Source organism: Vombatus ursinus, unplaced genomic scaffold, assembly GCF_900497805.2.
Source record: "Vombatus ursinus unplaced genomic scaffold, bare-nosed wombat genome assembly UNPS02014812.1, whole genome shotgun sequence".
Lineage (NCBI taxonomy): Eukaryota > Metazoa > Chordata > Mammalia > Diprotodontia > Vombatidae > Vombatus > Vombatus ursinus.
In genome coordinates this window covers 82,401,652-82,420,563 of record NW_020954590.1, presented here as the reverse complement: position 1 = coordinate 82,420,563, position 18,912 = coordinate 82,401,652, and the positions used below count along the sequence as shown (strand labels likewise).

The 18,912-nt window shown below is 36.0% G+C and overlaps 1 protein-coding gene across 4 annotated transcripts in view; it reads right to left on the bottom strand.

The window, feature by feature from the left end:
* Positions 1-18,912, bottom strand: part of LOC114053891 (chromodomain-helicase-DNA-binding protein 7) — a 245,912-nt gene that overhangs the window by 100,631 nt on the left and 126,369 nt on the right. For all 4 annotated transcript variants that reach the window (XM_027877001.1, XM_027877003.1, XM_027877004.1 and 1 more), the window contains exon 3: positions 9,683-10,113. In XM_027877001.1, coding sequence (XP_027732802.1) covers positions 9,683-10,113 — 431 coding nt within the window. The remainder of the gene's footprint in view (positions 1-9,682; positions 10,114-18,912) is intronic.

The window sequence follows — 18,912 nt, the reverse complement described above, 5'->3', positions numbered from 1 at the left end:
AAGGAAGGAAGGAAGGAAGGAAGGAAGGAAGGAAGGAAGGAAGGAAGAAAGGAAGGGACAGAGGGAGGGAAGCATTCACAGGGCTGGGCAGGGCAAGGCAGGGGTATTAAGAGATTACCTGCAATTTTCAGGTTGAGAGCTGTGACAGCCTTGACCTTAGCCTCTAGGTTGAAAGAATGGTTTGTGGGTATGAAGAAAGAGTGAGAGGGCCTGAGTGCTAGAATATAGTGGATCAGGAATAGCTATATGATACTTTGATACTCTTTTAATGTAACCCTACACATAACTAGTACAGAGCAGGCTAGTATTCCCCAATCCATTGAAATTTGTTTTAATGTCCAAGTAAACAAATCCACCTCTGTTTTTATCTTTTTAGTTTTTATTATCCACAGATATGAGTTTAAACCTTCATGTAGTTCTGAAATCCTGTCCTAAGGACTTCTGGGGAGCTGGCCAGTTCTTTAAAGGGAATGATGGCAAATCATAGAAAGAGAAGTTATAGTAGGATGCTGATAGCAAAGTCTAACCATTCTTTTTTTTTTTTAAACACTAAATTATTTGCACCAGAAATTGTCCATCTTGTCATGGTCAATAATTAAAACTGAAAATCCAAATTCAATAAATTTAATGGACCATATTAAGAGCTGCCAGAAATAATAAGAAAAGGAGATAAAATTATCTGATAAAATATGATACAACCAGATCAATTCAATATAGGACTCTCATTTAACATATCAGCATATCTGTCATATAGCAGTGACTAACACTATAATAATATACAAAAAGATCACTGATAGTTCAAATTGTACCTTATAGTAACATCTTTTAGTAGCACTTTTGTAGTGTACTTCGACAAGTGAGATACTAAAAGATAACTATTTGGCTCATCATATTCACATTTATGTTGGGTACAGAACCAAAACAACACTAACTTAACCTGTTCCCATCTATGCACACCACAGGTCTTGACCCATCAAATGAAACAACCAAGGCTAACTCTGGCAATCCAAACCCTGCAACCTATATCCCAGTTAAACTGAATATTGACCTTAGAAATAAGCTATTCTTCCCCTTGGCTAGGTAGAATAGCAAATTAGTCAAACCATACTACAAACCTTGGGTGGGTGCTTTAAGCAGAGGGAGTATAGTACTGAGTGTATGGTTAAACCTAAGGAAGAGAAAAGACCACCACCTATTCCATCAGGAGGGGCTGAACTTCCATGAAATTAGATTAGTTCCCACAGAAGACAGGACCACACACAGAAACGGTGTTCTGATGGAAAGTCCACTCTCCTTTTCTCCCTTCTTTTTTCTCTGACCAGAGTGCATTCTTTGTTAGTTCACATTGCTAGTCTTAGGGAAGGGAAGAGATCTAAACTATATGGGCTTTGGCCTAAGAATGACTAAAAATACTATGGCTAACATGCTTGTATTCTAACAGGGTCCATCTACCTTTCAATAACATTTCAAGAATAAAAAGAAGCTTTACATAGTAAATGCTAAAAACAAACAAAAACACCTTTGCATCTATGCAAAGCTTTATATCTTTCAAAAGATCTTCATTCATATCTCTATATAGAGATATGAAAAATTTACCACCTTTATGCTTCATTTTGCTTCTTTCTGGTCAAATCTAATCCTATGTTCCAACCCATTATAGTGATTCATATACCCTGTCCTATAATCCTACTTGGTTAAAACTTCAAAAACAATGTCTGTCCCAGAGCCATTCTTTTCCATTTCATTATAAAGTTACTGTCAGACTCAACTCTCAAGTCTTATTTGATAGGTGGTAGTGGACTTTGAAAGTAAGACACATTTGTACCTTTTCCTTTGTTACCCAAGGGGCCATAGGTCACAACTTTGAAATTCTACCACAGTTCAATGGATCGGCAGAAACTGAACACAAAAACAGGCCCAATGCCACCCAATTAACTGAGGCTGGCAGAATGAGAGGCAGTAAGACTTTCTTTTAAGCTGCAGAATTGTCATTTTTTCTGCTTCCTCTAACAACTACAAACTGAACCACATGGTACGGGAAATACTATGACTCAGACTTATAACAACAGTGACAACGACGACAACAACAACAACAAAACAACTTGCCTTTTACACTTTTAGCTTAGTTGATTTTAAAAGTACCAGGTAGGAAAGGGGTCAAATTAAAAAAAGAAATGCAAAGTATATCCATGTGTGTATGTGTATAAATATATATGTACACATATATGTATTTATACACACATATATACATTTGTATACATACATATATACATACACATGTATATACACATATACATGTAGATAGATACTAATATATACACACCCATAAATATTAAGCACAGATACTTACCTCAAGCATCTCATTGGCTATGGAAAGGCCCCATGATTACCCTGTTGGAAAAGACAAGTTGGAATGGAGAGCTTCCATGTGGATATGGTCAGGAGGTCCCTCCTGTTGAGAGCTTGCCCAGGTCAACAGGTAAAGGCAACCTGCTCTCAAACCCAATTTTTAGTTTGGACCTCATGACAGGAGACCAGCAAACATAAGGCCAATATAAAAGAATATAGGGAGTCATGGGATCCCTTCCTTCACTTGCATTTTCTTCCCTACTTGCCATTTCTGGATGTTTAAATCTAAAGCTTTCTTTCTCAACCACACTTTCTACAGAACTCACTCCTTGATGGACGCACCTAGAGCACTTAATTATATAATGCAGCCTGGCAAACTGCCTGATACCCTAGGTGAATAACAATTCCTAATATGTGAGCAGTTTTTTTTAAAAAAAGTGGTTTAATTAATTTATGACTTATTTAACTTACAGTTAAGAGGGGCTAAGAAGCCAGGTTTTCTGTACTTATTTGTAAAGCTTACAAATAAATTTACAAACAGGTTTGATTTTATATCTCATCTCTACTAAGTGACATCAAAATGTAGTAGCACACTCTGGAGTATGTATTAATGTGCCATTACAGATCATCTTTGAGCTCACTGGCAGAATAAAATACACTCAGGTGAATATATAGACAGATTACAAATTAGCAAATATTTATAGAGAATTCAGAATCCTTAGAAGAAACATGCTTTATAAATCCTTTAGTTTTTCAAAGATCCATAGGTTTGCCAGTGAAGGTAATTCCTCCACCAACACAGATCACAATCCCCTATGACTTTAGGGATGATCTCCAAAAGTTGCTGTAATTTTTAAAAAACCGAAAATCAACACACTATCACTACCAATCTGATAATGCAATGACACTTTCAGAATATAACAAGCTTGGCCTTCAAACAGCATATAGAACCAGTTCTGGTCACTTAGTCAATGCCTTTCCAGCTTAGTGGAACCTATCAGAACTCATATTCCACTAGTATAGCCTGTGTGAATCCAGGATTATTTCCACATCAAAAAAAGACACTAGAGGGGCAGCTAGGTGGCTCAGTGGATAGAGCACTGGCGCTGAAGTCAGGAGGACCTGAGTTCAAATCCGGCCTCAAGACACTTGATACTTACTAGCTGTGTGACCCTGGACAAGTCACTTAACCCCAACTGCCTAAAAAAAAAAGGCACTAGAGAAGGAAAGTTGTATATTTAATAGTGATAAGAGTAGCATAAATTGGGCAAAGTGTTATTTACAGGCTTTTTTTTCAAAATCATAAAGGTTTTTTTAATATCTTTCTCACCTTAACTACAAAATGATATTTTGAATTTGTTTCGTGTTGTTTTGTTTTTGCTTGTTTGTTTTAGGTAGGAAAGACCAGGTTGGAGGGAGAGACGGGCAACTATTTGACGTGAAAACATTATCCAAAGTTTCAGTAGGCAAGTCAAAATCTTTCATCAGTTTCCCATTTCCAACCCATTAGAAAACTGTATATAAAATACTTATTAAATATATCTAGTTATAGAAAACACAAATTCTTTCAAGAGTTGAAGAAAATACTTTCATTGTATTTATAACTGAATTTAAAGGAATATGCACATTTATTTAACAGTATGTGCATTAAAAATAAAGAATACATCACCAGTCCTCATTACACAGGTTTGCAATCTTGGGGGTCATCTCTCACTCTACTTCACCCAATATGTATTAAATTAGTTGCCAAATCTTATTGTTTCTACCTTCACGTTTCCTGAATCCATCTCCTTCTCTCCACTCAAAAGGCCTTCACCCTAATTCAGGTGCTCATAACCTCTTTCTTAGACTACTGAAATAGCCTCTTAGCAAACTTACTAGATCTCTCTGCTTCAAGTTTCTCCCCTCTCCAATCCATCTTCCACAAATCTGTCAAAAATGACATTCTTAAAGCACAAGTCTGATCATGTCACTCCCTTCTTCAACAAATTCCAATGACTCCCTATTACTCTAAAATCAAATGTGAATTCCTCTGATTGGCATTTAAATCCCTTCACATCCGAACTCTAACTTACCTTTCCAACATACTTCCCTTTCTCCATTCACTCTTTGGTCCAGCCAAATGAACCTTCTTCTGTTCCTCACATGGCATTCTATCTTCAGTCTCTATAACATAGACATAGGCAGTCCTCCATACCACCACCACCATCACTACCATTCCCCAGCTTGGAATTCACTCTCTTCCTCAATTCTTTCTCTTAGAACACCTCAACTCTTTCAAAGCTCAACTCAACAGGTAGACTTCAGAAAAACCTGGAAAGATTTATATGAACTGACGCTGAGTGAAGTGAGCAGAACCAGGAGAGCACTGTCACAAGAACAGCAACATTGTGTAATGACCAACTTTGATAAACTTAACTCTTCTCAGAAATACAATGATCTAAGACAATTCCAAGACTTGTGATGGAAAATGCTATCCATATTCAGAGAAAGAACTATGGAGTCTGAATGCAGATCCAAGCATACTATTTTCTCTTTTTTTTCCTTTCTCACAGTTTTTCCCTTTTGTTCTGATTCTTCTTTCACAACATGATTAATGTGGAAATACTTAATATGATTGTACATGTATAGCCTATAACAGCTTGCTTGCCTTCTTGGGGAAGGGACAGGGGAGGGAGAGAGGGAGAAAAAAACATGGAACACAAAATCTTATAAAAGCAAATGTTGAAAACTATCTTTACATGTAATTGGAGAAAAAAAATTCTATTAAGTGGAAAAAAAATAAAAAAGAAAAGAAAAAACAAAAATAAAAACAAACAAACAAATAAAACTCAGCCCAGCTACCTTGATGAGGTCTTTTCTGATCCCCACAGCTTAAAAATGTGATTCCATAAAAATCCTACTCTACTGCCTCAGAAGAGGATGGTGGTGATTCTGATTTCTCAAAGATCATATTAACAATGGAAAGGCTCTGACAAGTTCTAGCAGGTTGGAAAGGCATGGCTGAGTGAGGGACTGAATATCTGCTGACTAATGATCATTCTAACTAAGTTCAGAGAAGCTCATCACCAGATATCCTATAGGTCGATGATTTTTTTTTCTTTTTTTGGACACAGCACCTCTCCAAGACTACCTATTAAATCATAGTGGGGATATCATCTCTCAATAGAAGGTATATCCAAACTGATGACATGATTATGGGAACTTAAAGGTAATGAAGTGCAATTCTAATCAAATGTGGGAACTTTTCACATTCTCCTCACCATAAAGAGTTAAAAAAAATCCAAAGACCTGTGTTCTGTAGCTTTTCCTTCTACAGAACCTGGGCAAGTTAACTTAAAATTAAAAAAAATGCAAGATGGGATTGATGAGAAAATGGTTACAGATAAAATTATTGAAGAGAAATGCACCCTCCTAACTCTGAACAGGTATTTCTCCACATAAACCACACACAATCAGGCTCAATCTAGTCACATCATAGCCATTCCTTTAATGATGACAGAGACTAGAAGAGTGTGTATAGATATCACCATTCCTACAAACCCACTATCAATCTCACATCCAACCAATTGAAGACCAGTAATTTAGGAAATCTCAAAAACAACACTTTAAAATAAATAATTTCTTAAGAGAAAGATTTAAGTATCCATAAAGCATTTATCATTTTATGTCTTTATAGTCCCTTTATTCCAGGCATCTGCAGGAAAATTATTTTCGGTATAAACAAATTCATTAAGTTAACTTATTCACAAATGGAAATAGCTGGTATCACATAGCATTTTGAAAAACAAAATTGCCACTGCTCTAATTCAATGCTTAGAAGCAAACTACGAATGACAATTCAACATGAGTACTAACATAACCCAAACCCCCTATTACCTTCATCGCCGCATATTCAATTTACATAATTATTCTGCTATGCTATTCAGAATTCACATTTAGTTGTACACATTCCGGTTATCCCTACTATGGGGATGTTATTTCCTTCCTAGATATAATAACACAGTAGCAAGACCATGATGCAACAGATTCAATTCATCTGACCAGCAGAAACATCATTCAACAGATGAATGGTTTAGTTTGTTGATTCGCTTAAAATCTTCATTCAATTACCATGTTACTGGATCATCTTCCCATCTGCAGCATTGCTAAAGAGAAGCAAGTCTCCCAGGAATTATTCTCTACGAACATACTTCTCCTCATTAAGTCAGCAGGTGTTTTTAAAAGTTTAAAGCTACCAGAGCCAACTCAGGTAAGTGTGTACTGAAAAAAGAAAACAAACAAAAGACAAACAAAAAAAACCACACTCCATGCCCATACTGGATTTACAAAGGTAAATCCTACTGGGCCACAGTAGCTCATTTCACTTAACACTGAAAAAGCCCGGGGGCAGTTAGGTGGTGCAGTGGAGAGAGCACGACCCTTGAGTCAAGAGGACCTGAGTTCAAATCCGGTCTCAGACACTTGATACTTACTAGCTGTGTGACCCTAGGCAAATGTCTTAACCCCATTGCCAAGACAGAAAGGAAGAAGAAAAAGCCTGGAGGCCTCCTGATTGGTATTTTACTCAGTTACTTATTCATTTTTTAGGGCAAAAGGAAACCTACCATTTATTAGAATCACTGACTATGAGACAAGGAAAGCCATAATAACCCATCAGAAAAGTATTAATACTATCTAGAAAGAACCAAACATGTCCTCTTCTTCCTGACATATTATTCCTCAACAACTCCAGCACTAAACATAAATAAGACTTTCAATGGTTAGTAGCCCTCAACATTTAATTTTCACATTGGTAGAAAAAGCCAATAACTTTTCTCAGAATTTACAGTGGATTTCATGCCTTTTGGGTGGGAAAAGAAGAAGTTATATACTTGGCAAAAATTCCTAAATATTAGGTCTGTTATCAATTGGATCAAGGGATTGTGGAATGTCTCCTCAGTGACTGAAACTTGATTCCAAAACCCCCAAAACAGTCCTGGCAAACCTAACTTATTTTCTATGGTAACCATTAATATCTGCCACCAAATTGTTCTTCGGATTATATAGCGTAGATGAGGTCAGAAAGTTAGTATAACGGTCACTTCTTAAAACAAAGGAGATGAAATAGGCAGAAAGTAGGAGTGTTGAATAACTTCAGAGGAATTGATGAAATATGCAGGGATTTATTGCCCTGACTAGTTTAACACTTGTAGGTTATCTTGACAGAAGTCTCAGCTATTTGGTAATGCATTTTGTAAATATCAGATAGATAGGTCAGTGATTAGACCTGTGATTTCATTGGCATAGAGAACTCCCAGGTAAGGAAACTCTCTTACCAAGACAGGCTACAATCTTCCCTGGAATATCATCTTAGAAAGTTACCTATAGCAGTTGTCAAACTCTCACTCCAGAAATCAAATTAAAATGTAATTGAGAAATGTTTTACAAAACAAATAAAAATGCAATACAACATAGATAATGTTAATTTGTGGTTTTCTAAGTCACTATGCAGCCAGCAGGGATAGATTCCTATTTGAATTTGACACCAATGGCCTAGAGCACTGAAAAGTTAAGTGACTTGCCCAGAGCTACACAGTCAATATGTGTCAGAAGTGGCTCTTGAATACAGGTCTTTCTGGCTCTAATGCCAGTTCTTTCTCTGCTATGCAGTTCTGCTTCTCAAATGATGTGTGACTGTTCTAAAACATAGACTCTGAAAATTTTAACATCACAGGATGTAGATACAAATCTTGGATTTGGCTTTTGAAAAAAATAAGATTTCTGAAAGTAATTACCAATAAAATTGTGTCACAAATCATAAATATTTTGTAACAGCTTAATGTGTTTAGAATAAAATTTCAAAGGCACAAAATTAAGAGACTGCATTATAGTTCTAAGGAAAACCAACATATTGAGCCCATAGCTAAATGCAAATATTATCTATCTGAATGAACAATCTGTTAAATGCAATTCATTCATTTTGGCAAAATGGAAGTTTGTCATGAGCAATTTTTTTTAAAAAAAAAAAGTTGTTTAGTTTTAATTTAAGTTTATTTTAAACTGTAACAGTGGAGGAGCTACCTTTACTGATGAGATGCATGCAAGTGTCAAAACCCTTTCCGTAATTGTACACTTGAGGCTTGCTTTTTAGCTGAGAAACATTTCAGAGATTTCACACAATTATTTGGACATGCTTTATAAGTAGTCAATTTATCCCATTTACCAAGAATTGCTAGCCAGGGCACTCATTTTATCTATTTGTTTATCTGTACCTAAATTCCCAGACAATCCAGAAATGAAAGCCTTTTTGGGGGGGGGGGGGGGGACAAGCAAAGTTGATTTGTTAATATCAACTTTTTAAAGTGGAGTTTGCAAACAGATCCAGATTAATAAAGACTGGCCATATTTCCATCTGGAAGCTATATTTTCTAACATTAGCCACATCCTGAAAAATAGATTCAGATGTTTGGAACGGGTTCAGAACAGTTGTAAGAAATGTTCAGTACAAATGAAAAAATTAGTCTTCAATGTCTTATCCTCTTAGCTTTCCTTATTGAGTGAATATTTATACCCAAAAAATTTAAGGCGGGACATGAGATGGTGGTCTTTAGAACTTTCAATACATGCTATTCTTGAGCACATACAGTATAGATAACTGCTATTTGATTTCTCCCTCATCGCCCACTAGGATTTCAACTTTGCCCCTGAAAGGCTTACTCTGCCAAGTGGAGATAATTAATTCTCCTGTTCCAACTACTAGGAAACAGGGCTGAAAGACTTAGTGAAACGAAGTGACCTTTTTTCTTCAATTCTCCTCCTTCCCACTACAAACTTGCACGATTGCCGAAAATAAGGTTTCTGTTCTCTTGACTGAGGAAAAAAAAAATAATGCTACTAACCTGATTGCATTTTTTTTTAAATAGCATACACATTCCCTGCTACAACTACTCAGGAGCTAAATAAAAAAGCTTAGCCTTGAAATACAAAGAGGTTTCTAGTCTTTAAAATGGTCCAAATCAATATTTTTGATTCATGGGGTTCTCCTAAGCACATATTAGCACCAACAGAATTAAGCATCACAAATTATTATTATTGACAATAAAACCAAGGACAACTCACATTTAAGGCTTGAGAAGTGCTTTCTTCCCAACAAGCCTGTGAAGTAGGTAGTGTTAAGCTACTATCATCCATGTAAGTATTCTCATTTTAAGAATTTGAGAGGTGGGATAAAAAGGTATCAAAATACATTGTTCTTCCATTTAACATACTCTGATTTGTAAAGTGACATTGTTTTTGTTTATTCCAGAAATGTATCACTGATCCACAGTGATTTTTGCCCCTTTCAACTTACCTTGTCTTTTTGTTAGACTTGGGTTTTGGTGTGGTATTTTTTGCTTTCTTTTCCTTTGGCTCTTTGGGGATCTTAGGGGTTTTCGGGGTCTTGGGTTCCTTAGGCTCCTTTTTCTCCTTGGGTTCCTTAGACTCCTTCGGATCTCTTTTTGCCTTCGGTTTTTTCTTTTTCTTTTTCTCTTCTTGGGACCCATCTACTGAGTTCCTGGCTAGTTCCTGGCTGTCATTACGACCAGAGAAGTCATCTTGACCAAAACTTTTACTGGGATCCTCTGCAACAATGTGATTGTTTTTCTTTTTCTTCTTCTTTTGTTGTGGCTGTTGCTCCATAGATGGCAGATAATCATCACTCTTCACTAGTTGGGCCTTCGGTCCGCTAACCTGAGTCATCTCCGGCACCGGTTTCTCTAGAAAAGGTTCCGATGGAGAATGCTAAAGGAGATAAACAGTAATAGAAATTAGTTTATGATAACCTTAAAAGGTGATAAAGACTAGAAGGAACTAAAACAAATGGGTAATGTTTCTGAATCAATTATATATTCAAGCTAGCCTGTACTATATTAATGTTCCATCAAAAGTAATTTTGGATTTAATATTTCTCCCATTTAAAAATTCTGTCTTCCAAGATTATAACATAATAATACTTTGTTTAATTGAGAAAACAGAGGGGAAATTAACAACCATATAGTAAAATTAAGTAATTAATATGAAAAAGAAAATTCATTTGATTAAAGATAATTCTGTATGCCTAAAAACAAAATTACTGTTCAGTCATTAAAAACAGATGTCAAAAAAATAAAGATGCTATTTTATACTGACATTTAGCCATGCTTAACTTGTACAGGGCTTTATAAGAAACGATGACATTTTTCCTTATCCTTAAATTTGACCAAAAATAATAAATTCACAGTGGGGCCCATTAATTTCATTAAGTCAGGGATCTCAAAGTAAGGATTTGTCATTTACTTACCCCTATCCCACCCCATTAAAGAGTTTGTAATACAATAATGCAATATTCTGATCACTTGAAACACTGGATCCCAATAACAAACAATTCTTACCATAATACAGATCATTTTTCTGACAACTCTTAATTAATCATCCCTAAGATAATATATCTACACTTAACAACAATGGGCTAAAGCTCAAGTATTGATTTTTTTTGTGTTGTTTTGTTGTTGTTGTTGTTTTTAAAGTCACATTGAATTCTTTCTTCTTTCTCACCACTTGTGAAAACTCAACCAAGAGATAACCAAATCCAACAGAGGATTCCTGTGAGATGCAGAAATCATTTTCTGTCTTTTTCATATCATAGGACCTCAGATTTAGAGTTAGAAAAATCACCTCAACCAACCCTCTCATTTTACATATGAGGTCCAGTGAGGCTGAGTGTCTTGGTCTGATCCTCAATATGAATCTAGCTCCTCCAACTTCTAATCTCAATTTTAACACCTTCTCTATACACTTAAAAATAAAGGAAAAGTTATCAGTAGATACCAGGTTTACTGGCTTATTTACAGAAAGGTCAGTGATTTTAATTAGGCAGGCCAAATTTGAAAACAGAGAATCACTAAAATTAGAACTTCAAAAGGTGGTGCCTCAAAAAGTTTGCTTTTGGTTAATATTCCACTATTACAAATACAACTGACAGTGGAAAAAGTAATAACCTGGGTGGGACTAAGGAGAATCAGTTTCTAATTGCCACAAAAACTACCTATGGTTTCTCTGTTTCCAAAACTTGTAAAATATGTTCCTTTAGATTCCCTAAATCCTAAGATTAAGGTTTTCAATTCATAAATCTTCCTTGTTCAGGTTTTAGTGGTAGCTGAAAGATACTGCATTGAATAATGGGAAATAAGAAGGAAAAGAGAACCCCAAAAATGACAGAGAATGGAAAGATATAAGATTTGGCTCATATTATGTGAGTTGATTTCTACTTTGAAGTTCTTTAGATGAGGAATAGGGCCAAAATATACCTCATCACATTTCTCCTCAAACCCATTCATCCTCCGAAGTTCTCAATTTCTGTCAAGGGCACTATCAATTTCCCAGATACCCAGGTTTATAACATTGAAACCATCCTTTATGCATCCCTCTCCCTCATCCCCCATACCCAATCCATCATCCAGTGTGTTGAGTCTGACATTTTCTCCTCCTGTCCACTTCATTCTTCACAATTTCCAACAACCTTATAAAGGCAGAGATTTGACCAGGCCACTCCTCTAATCAAAAGCCTTCAATGGCTACCAATCATTGCTTCTAGGCTAAAATACAAATTCCTCAGCCCAGCATTATTTATGCCTACAAAGTACTTCTTTTTATCCCAGACTCTTGGAATCCTGTGTTGCTTCAAGAATCAGATTGGGTACCATCTACCCTATGAAACTTTCTTTGATTCCCTCAGTTATTTAGGCTGATTCCTTCCTCAAATGTGCTCACTTATCTGTGTACTTGTCTTATCCCTCAGCAAATAAAAGCTCCTTGAGAACCAAGATTATTTTTCCTGTATTCCCAACTGAGTGACTTATATACAGCGGGCAATTATTTACTATACCTTTGGTTATAGCATTTTCTTTCTTAAAAAAATCTGTAATTTTACTATTTCTAATTGTTGAAAAGATAAGTCTCAGCTACTAAAAAGTCAGAATTTTACTTTAAATATATTTATAGAAGTACAGTGTATTACTTTAAGCTACCTAAAATAACTTACTTAATGACACAATTTTGCTAAGCCCTGTTCTAATGAACAGATAAGACTATTTTGTTATTAACACACCTCCTGATGCCTGTTACTAACATGCTTTAAAATAGTGCTCTCTCTTAAGTAGATTGAACATTCTTATTTATGCTATTAATAGTGTTAAGATAAACTTCCACATAGCTACCAATGAAATGGTCAAGAATTCAGAATAGTAAGGGGGGGTGGGGTGGAGAGAGCAGAGTACAACAATGTGTCTGAATTAGCATGAAATCATACAGCTGAAAGGGTCATTAAAGATCATTTAATCCAACCTCCTCATTTTACTTATGAAGAAACTGAGGCTCACAGAGGCTAGGTGATTTACCCTAGGGTTAAGGTTTGACTCCAAAAGACAGAACTACACGGGATATACAGAGTGTGTGTCTACACAAACACATACGCATACACACACACACACACACACACACACACACACGTTACCATTGAGGAAAATGAAGAAAAGTTATATTCCTGAAAACAGCAAAGAAGGAAGCTTATCAATAAACACTAAAGAAAATCTAGAAGTGACTTATTTCCAGGTATTTATAACTTTCATTAAGCTAGAGGGTCAACTCAGTTTACAGGACCTAAATTCTTAAATGAGATATGTAGGTTTTTATTTATAAATGAGAAAAGGGGAACATGCTATAGATTTAAACAAAAAAATCTAAAAATGATCTGTTTATTTCAACATACAAGGCATTTTATTTGCTTTCAAATAAATAAATGAGGCTATAAAATAACATCTTGTTACCCAATTTAATCTTCCACAAAATAATGATTAAATACAAAATGTATATTAATCCTAGTTGAGATGCAACAGAATTATGTTTTGGTGCTATTTGAAATAAGGTGAAAAAGGTGCTCAGAAATATTACAGTGTTTACTAAACCTACATTTCCTTAAATCTTTTAGAGAAAAGCTGTTTTTGTAAACATTTAACAAAGAACAGATGGCCTGCTTTAATCATGTAAGAAAAAAAAAAAAACCTGGAGCTACAACAGCTTATAAGGACTAGGCACCTCCCTGACCAAAGGCATGGTAGAGCCTTCCCTAATGCTATTTAATTTTACAGTAGACATTTTCTTATCATTTTCCACTGCTTGACAGTTAATCAATGCCATTAACATTTGATATTATCACACAAGACATTCCTAAAATCTCTCATTTTTTAAAAGAAACATGCATGATGCTTAGCACTAAGAGTATTTAAAAATAAGCTACACAAGGGCTTACAGTTCGATACTTTAAAAACCAATTCTAGCTTTTCAACATATTTTAAAGAGTTTGAAAATTAGAGAGTGTTTAAGTTTTTAGGACTAAAAACATCGTGTCCAATATTCAAATTGCAAATGAAAACAAGTCAATGCATTTAAAAAAATTTAAGAGGAAAATATGCTGGAAATACTAAATATTTACATTCAAAATTCCTCACTCATTCTTATTAAAATGGACAGAATAAACAAACAAGGTCTGTTATGTAAAGTAGCAGAATGTTGAATTAATCCAGTAAGAATGAATGTCAGTGGAAGAAGTACAGAAAAGGAAGAAGGCAATCTTTCTGTTGCTTTAAGAGAGACTGAACTAACATAACCCAAAACTTAAGTCCTAATAACAGATGACAATCACATCCCTGGGAGAGAAGCATCCTGAGACAATATTCAGCTCTCTAGTTCATCATAGTTAAAAAGAGAAAAAGTACGTGAAATGAGTCAAATAACTTTTTTATATGATCTGAGGTCCAATCCCAGATCTAGCACTAAGTAAGTATTTATGACATCTTAGGCAAGTCACAACTCTCTGGGCCTAAGTTTCCTTTTCTGGAAAATTAAAGCACTAGACGAGATTATCCCTAAGATACCTTCCAGCACTAAAATTCTATCATTCTATCTAAAAGCCAGCATTAAAAGAAATTACATATATTTTTGTAGCTGCAGACATTAATTTTTAAGAAACTAGTCAGGTGTGATGCTCTTCTAGGTTTCAACAGCACTTTCAGACTTAGTTAAACAGAAATCTCCTTTAATCATATTTTAACCTAATTATACTTCTGGAACCTCAATCTGTTAACAGTGCTGGATAACATGACAGGTAATATCAAATTATCAGTTTCTAATGACTCATATGTTCCCCAATCTTTGCAAACTAATGCAATTCTGTTGAATATACTCTCCCATCTAGAAACAAAAGTTTTAAACCACCTTTTATTTTACCACATAATACTAGGACATAAGCCATATGCCCAAACCTGGCCAGCACATGATTTTCAAAAAAGAAGGAAAGAGAAAAGGAAAAGGGAGCCACAAATGATAAAAGTAGGTTATTCACAATATACAAATAGATTGTGTCACAAAATATCCCAACAACATCTTTCTGTAAAACAACAACATTGTATATGATGGTTAAGTTCCAGGGCTAATCCACCAAAACACCTGGTTAACCTATAATGTATCCAGAAGATACAATATTGTCCTAACAGTATTATAGAACCTGACTATAAAACATAAAAATATTTCTATGGTACATTATGTTCAGAGCTGGATTCCAGGAAATAAATTGTTACCTACTAGCACAGGATTCCACCTGTGGCTAGAGGCTAAAGGGTTAAGCAGTAGATGGGGAGGATAATTGGGGGGGGGGGGTTAGTTGAAAGGGAATTACAAGTGAGCTACTACTGGAGAAAGTATTAAGGGACCACAGGAATAGGGCTTCTTTCTCAGAACCTACAAGGATATAGATAACCTAAATTTGCTTCCAAATCTTGTTCTTACTTATCTTCATCAGGCCCTGGAGATGGTCATCAACTTTCCTTTCCACTGCCTATTACGAGGTTATTTTAAAACAGGGCTTCTTCTTGTTCCTGCCTGGCTAACTTTAGAATAGACCTTACCTATCCCTGATATAAACACACATGATTTTAGAAACTTCTAAGTCCTTTCTACAGTGCTTTTTTTTTTTTCCACACCCTAGAACTGCAAAGGAAGTATGAGTCCATTAATCCAAGACTCTCAAACACTCAACACTTCACTTGTCCACAACATTCCAATTCCTTCCCTCCATGACTTTGCACAGGTTATCCTCCCACTCCACTCCCCAATCTGGAATGCATTCTCTCCTCACCTACACCTTCGGCAAACCTTAGTTCCCCTCCAAAGCTCAGCTAAAGTGCTGCCTTCTTCAAGAGGTTAATTCTGATACCCCCAGTTTGTGCCCCTATCATGCTATACTATTCTGTATATATCCTGTGTTACTTATCATTTTGCATCCTCTCATAGACTTTAAGCTCCTTGAGAACAGCACCCAACTAATAAGATTTTACTTGAACATGAATCTTTTCTATAATACGCCAGACAAATGGTCATCTATCTAGCTTCGCAAGAAGACTTTCAATGAAAGAAAGAGGATTCACTATTTCAAGGCAATCAATTACACTTATAGAAACCTCTAATTCAAGAGTTCTTGACCTTTTTTGTGTCATGCCTAGTGAAGCTCGACCCACTTCTAAGAATATTTTTAAATGCATAAAATACATGGAATTGCAAAGAAAACCAATTATATTAAAAATCCAGTTATCAAAAAAAATTTTTTAAGTTAAAGAACCTCAGCTATATTTGTTAGAAAGTTTGTCTTTGAGCTTCATCTTGTTTCTGCAACTTTCATGCATTGTTCCTACTTCTGCCCCATAGGACCTACCAAAGGTATAGAAAAAAGATCACACAGACGCGCGCACACACACACACACGTCTCCAGGTAGGTGCACAAAGGGCTGAAAGTATGATTCATCTGTACTTCAAAATAAAAGCATACTGCATTATCCTTAAGGCACTTAAAGTCAAAAGAGTTTGGAGGTTGGGGATAGTGACATGCAATAGGTCACTTTGGGTTCCTATCCAAAATCTACCTTCCTTCCTAGCTTCTGTAAAAAATAACACCATCCTTCCAGACACTCCAATTTTCAACCACAGAATCATCTTCAACTCCCCACAAGCTCTTACCACCATATCTAATCCATTGCCAAGTCTTGTCAATTCTACCTCTGCAACATCTCTCATATTTGTCTCCTCTCCCTCCACTCATATGGCCACCACTCTAGCTCAAGTGTTCCTCACCTCTCAACTGGACTACTGCAATAGCCTTTTAATTGGTCTCACTCCCTTCAGTCCATGCACTCCACAACCTCTCCTCCCCACAGCTGCCAAATTGGTAAATCCTATAACACTGGTTTTTGCCATTGCCCTGCTCAAGAAGCTTTGGTGGCTCCTTATTCCCTCTAAGATAAAATGCAGACTCCTCTGGCATTTATATCTCTTCACAAGAAAGGATGAAAAGGAAAAAAAAAGTTGAAAGCAGTATAACTTAAATGACCAAGACTAGCCAAAGAAAAGATGAGAAATACACTTTCCTTCTTTAATTAGAGAAGTGGTAAGAAGGGGAATTTCCCAATGGCCATGGAACATTGTATATAATATTGTTTATATTCGTTGTATCCAGTTAATGAGTAGATTAGATTTGCAGAACTGCCTTTTTCTTCTTTTTTTTAAATGGGAAATGGATCTCTGAGTAGGAGAGTTTAGGAGGGAATATTTTAAGATACAGGAGGTATAAAAAAGGAAGGTATAAAATTAATTGATTTTTTAAAAAATCAGAATCTAGCTTTAACCTATTTCTCTAGAATAATTTCAAGTGGTTTCTGCTCATACATTCTATATTCAAATCAAACTGTCTAACTGTTCCTTGTATGCAATATTCTATCTGCTACCTCTGTGCTCTGACATCAGCTGCCCCTACTTCCCTCCGACACCCTCACTCCGGAATTGGAATGCCATGGTTTAACTAGAGTGCTACCCACCAACATGAGGCCATTTCTGATTTTCTCCAGTTGTTAGCGCTGAAACCCTCCTCAAAATTACTTTGTATTAACCTTGCATATCATTTGTATTCACTTAGCTGTGTACATGGTGTTTTCCCCAATTACACAAAAGCCCCCTTAAGGACAGGCACTGTTTAATTTTTGTCTCTCAATTTTGATTGCCTAGCACAGTAACTTGGACATGACAGACACTTAGTAAAAGCTAAATTAATTCTTAGATATAAGCAGAACTTTTGATAAAACCTCCTAAGCTACTCTTATGAAAAAAAGAAAAGAAATATGGGCTTAAAAAATAAGTCAAGTGAACTCTAAACTGATTGAGTCACCAGATCCAAAGAGTAGTCATTAATAGTATGATGTCAACTTGGAAGGAAATCCCTAATTAAGTACTCCAGGGCTCTGCACTTGGCCCTATCAGTTTTAAAGGCAGAGATGGATTCATATCAAATTTGTAATTAACAAAGCTGGAAGTGGCAGTTAACATGTTAAGATCTTGACAGATAAGACCACTGAAGAGAATCTAAGAAACATAAACTTTAAAAAGAGTAAGTTTTAACTTGGGTTTAATAAAAAAATCAACCTCAAAAATATAAACTAGAATAAGTATGCTTAGAGAGTTCCTCCAAAAAGTATCTTGAAGTTTTGTGAATTACAAACTCAATGAAGTAACAGTACAACATGGCAGTTAAAAAAAAAAAAACACTAATGCTATCGAAGGCTTTGTTAAAGCAGACATAATGTCCAGTACTAGGGAGGTGATAGTTTCACTATACTCTGCCCTGATAAGTCTAAATCTGGAGCAAATAGTCCTGGGTGTCACATTTTTGGAATTAATATAATAAGCTGGGTAATCAGAGGAGGGCAGCTATGATGGTAAAACAGCTTGTTAGAGAAGACAGAGAGAGAGGCTGTCTATGAGTGTTTGAATACCTGTCCTTTGGAAGAAGGGCCAAACCTGGTCTCACTGGGCAGAACCAAGAGACAGATATTGACAAGGTAAGGGAAAACTGACCAAAAGAGAGACCCATAAGTGCAATGGATCCTTTGCTTCCCTTTACTGGAAGTCTTCAAGCAAAGACCAGATGATCAATCGTTGTACATGTTATAAAGGGGATTCTCATTCAGATGAAGTTGAAACTAAATGGTATTTAAGGTCCTTTCAATTTTGACATTCTTTACTTCTGTGTTACCTGATGACTACACTTAAAGAACAAAAAAGCTGTACTTTACTTCTTAGCAGTAAATTAATCTACTAATAGCAACCCTATATTCAGGCCAATAGCTGAAGACAAAACTGTATAATCAAACTTGATAGTTTCCAGGGATGGGCAACCAGTAGCCTCAAAGACACATGTGGCCCTCTAGGTCCTGAAGTACAGCCCTTTGACTGAATCCAAGCTTCACAGAACAAATCCCCTTAATAAAAGGATTTGTTCTGTAAAATGTGGGCTCAGTCAAAAGACTGCACCCAAGGATCTAGAAGGCTACATGCGGCCTCGAGGCTGCAGTTTATCCTATTCCATCCGAGTGTAGGTTCTGCTATCCTGGAAAGGCTTTGAGTGGGGTCGCTGCTCTGTCTCTGAGGCCATCTTACCTAATGACTGAGAAGCTCTTTACCAGG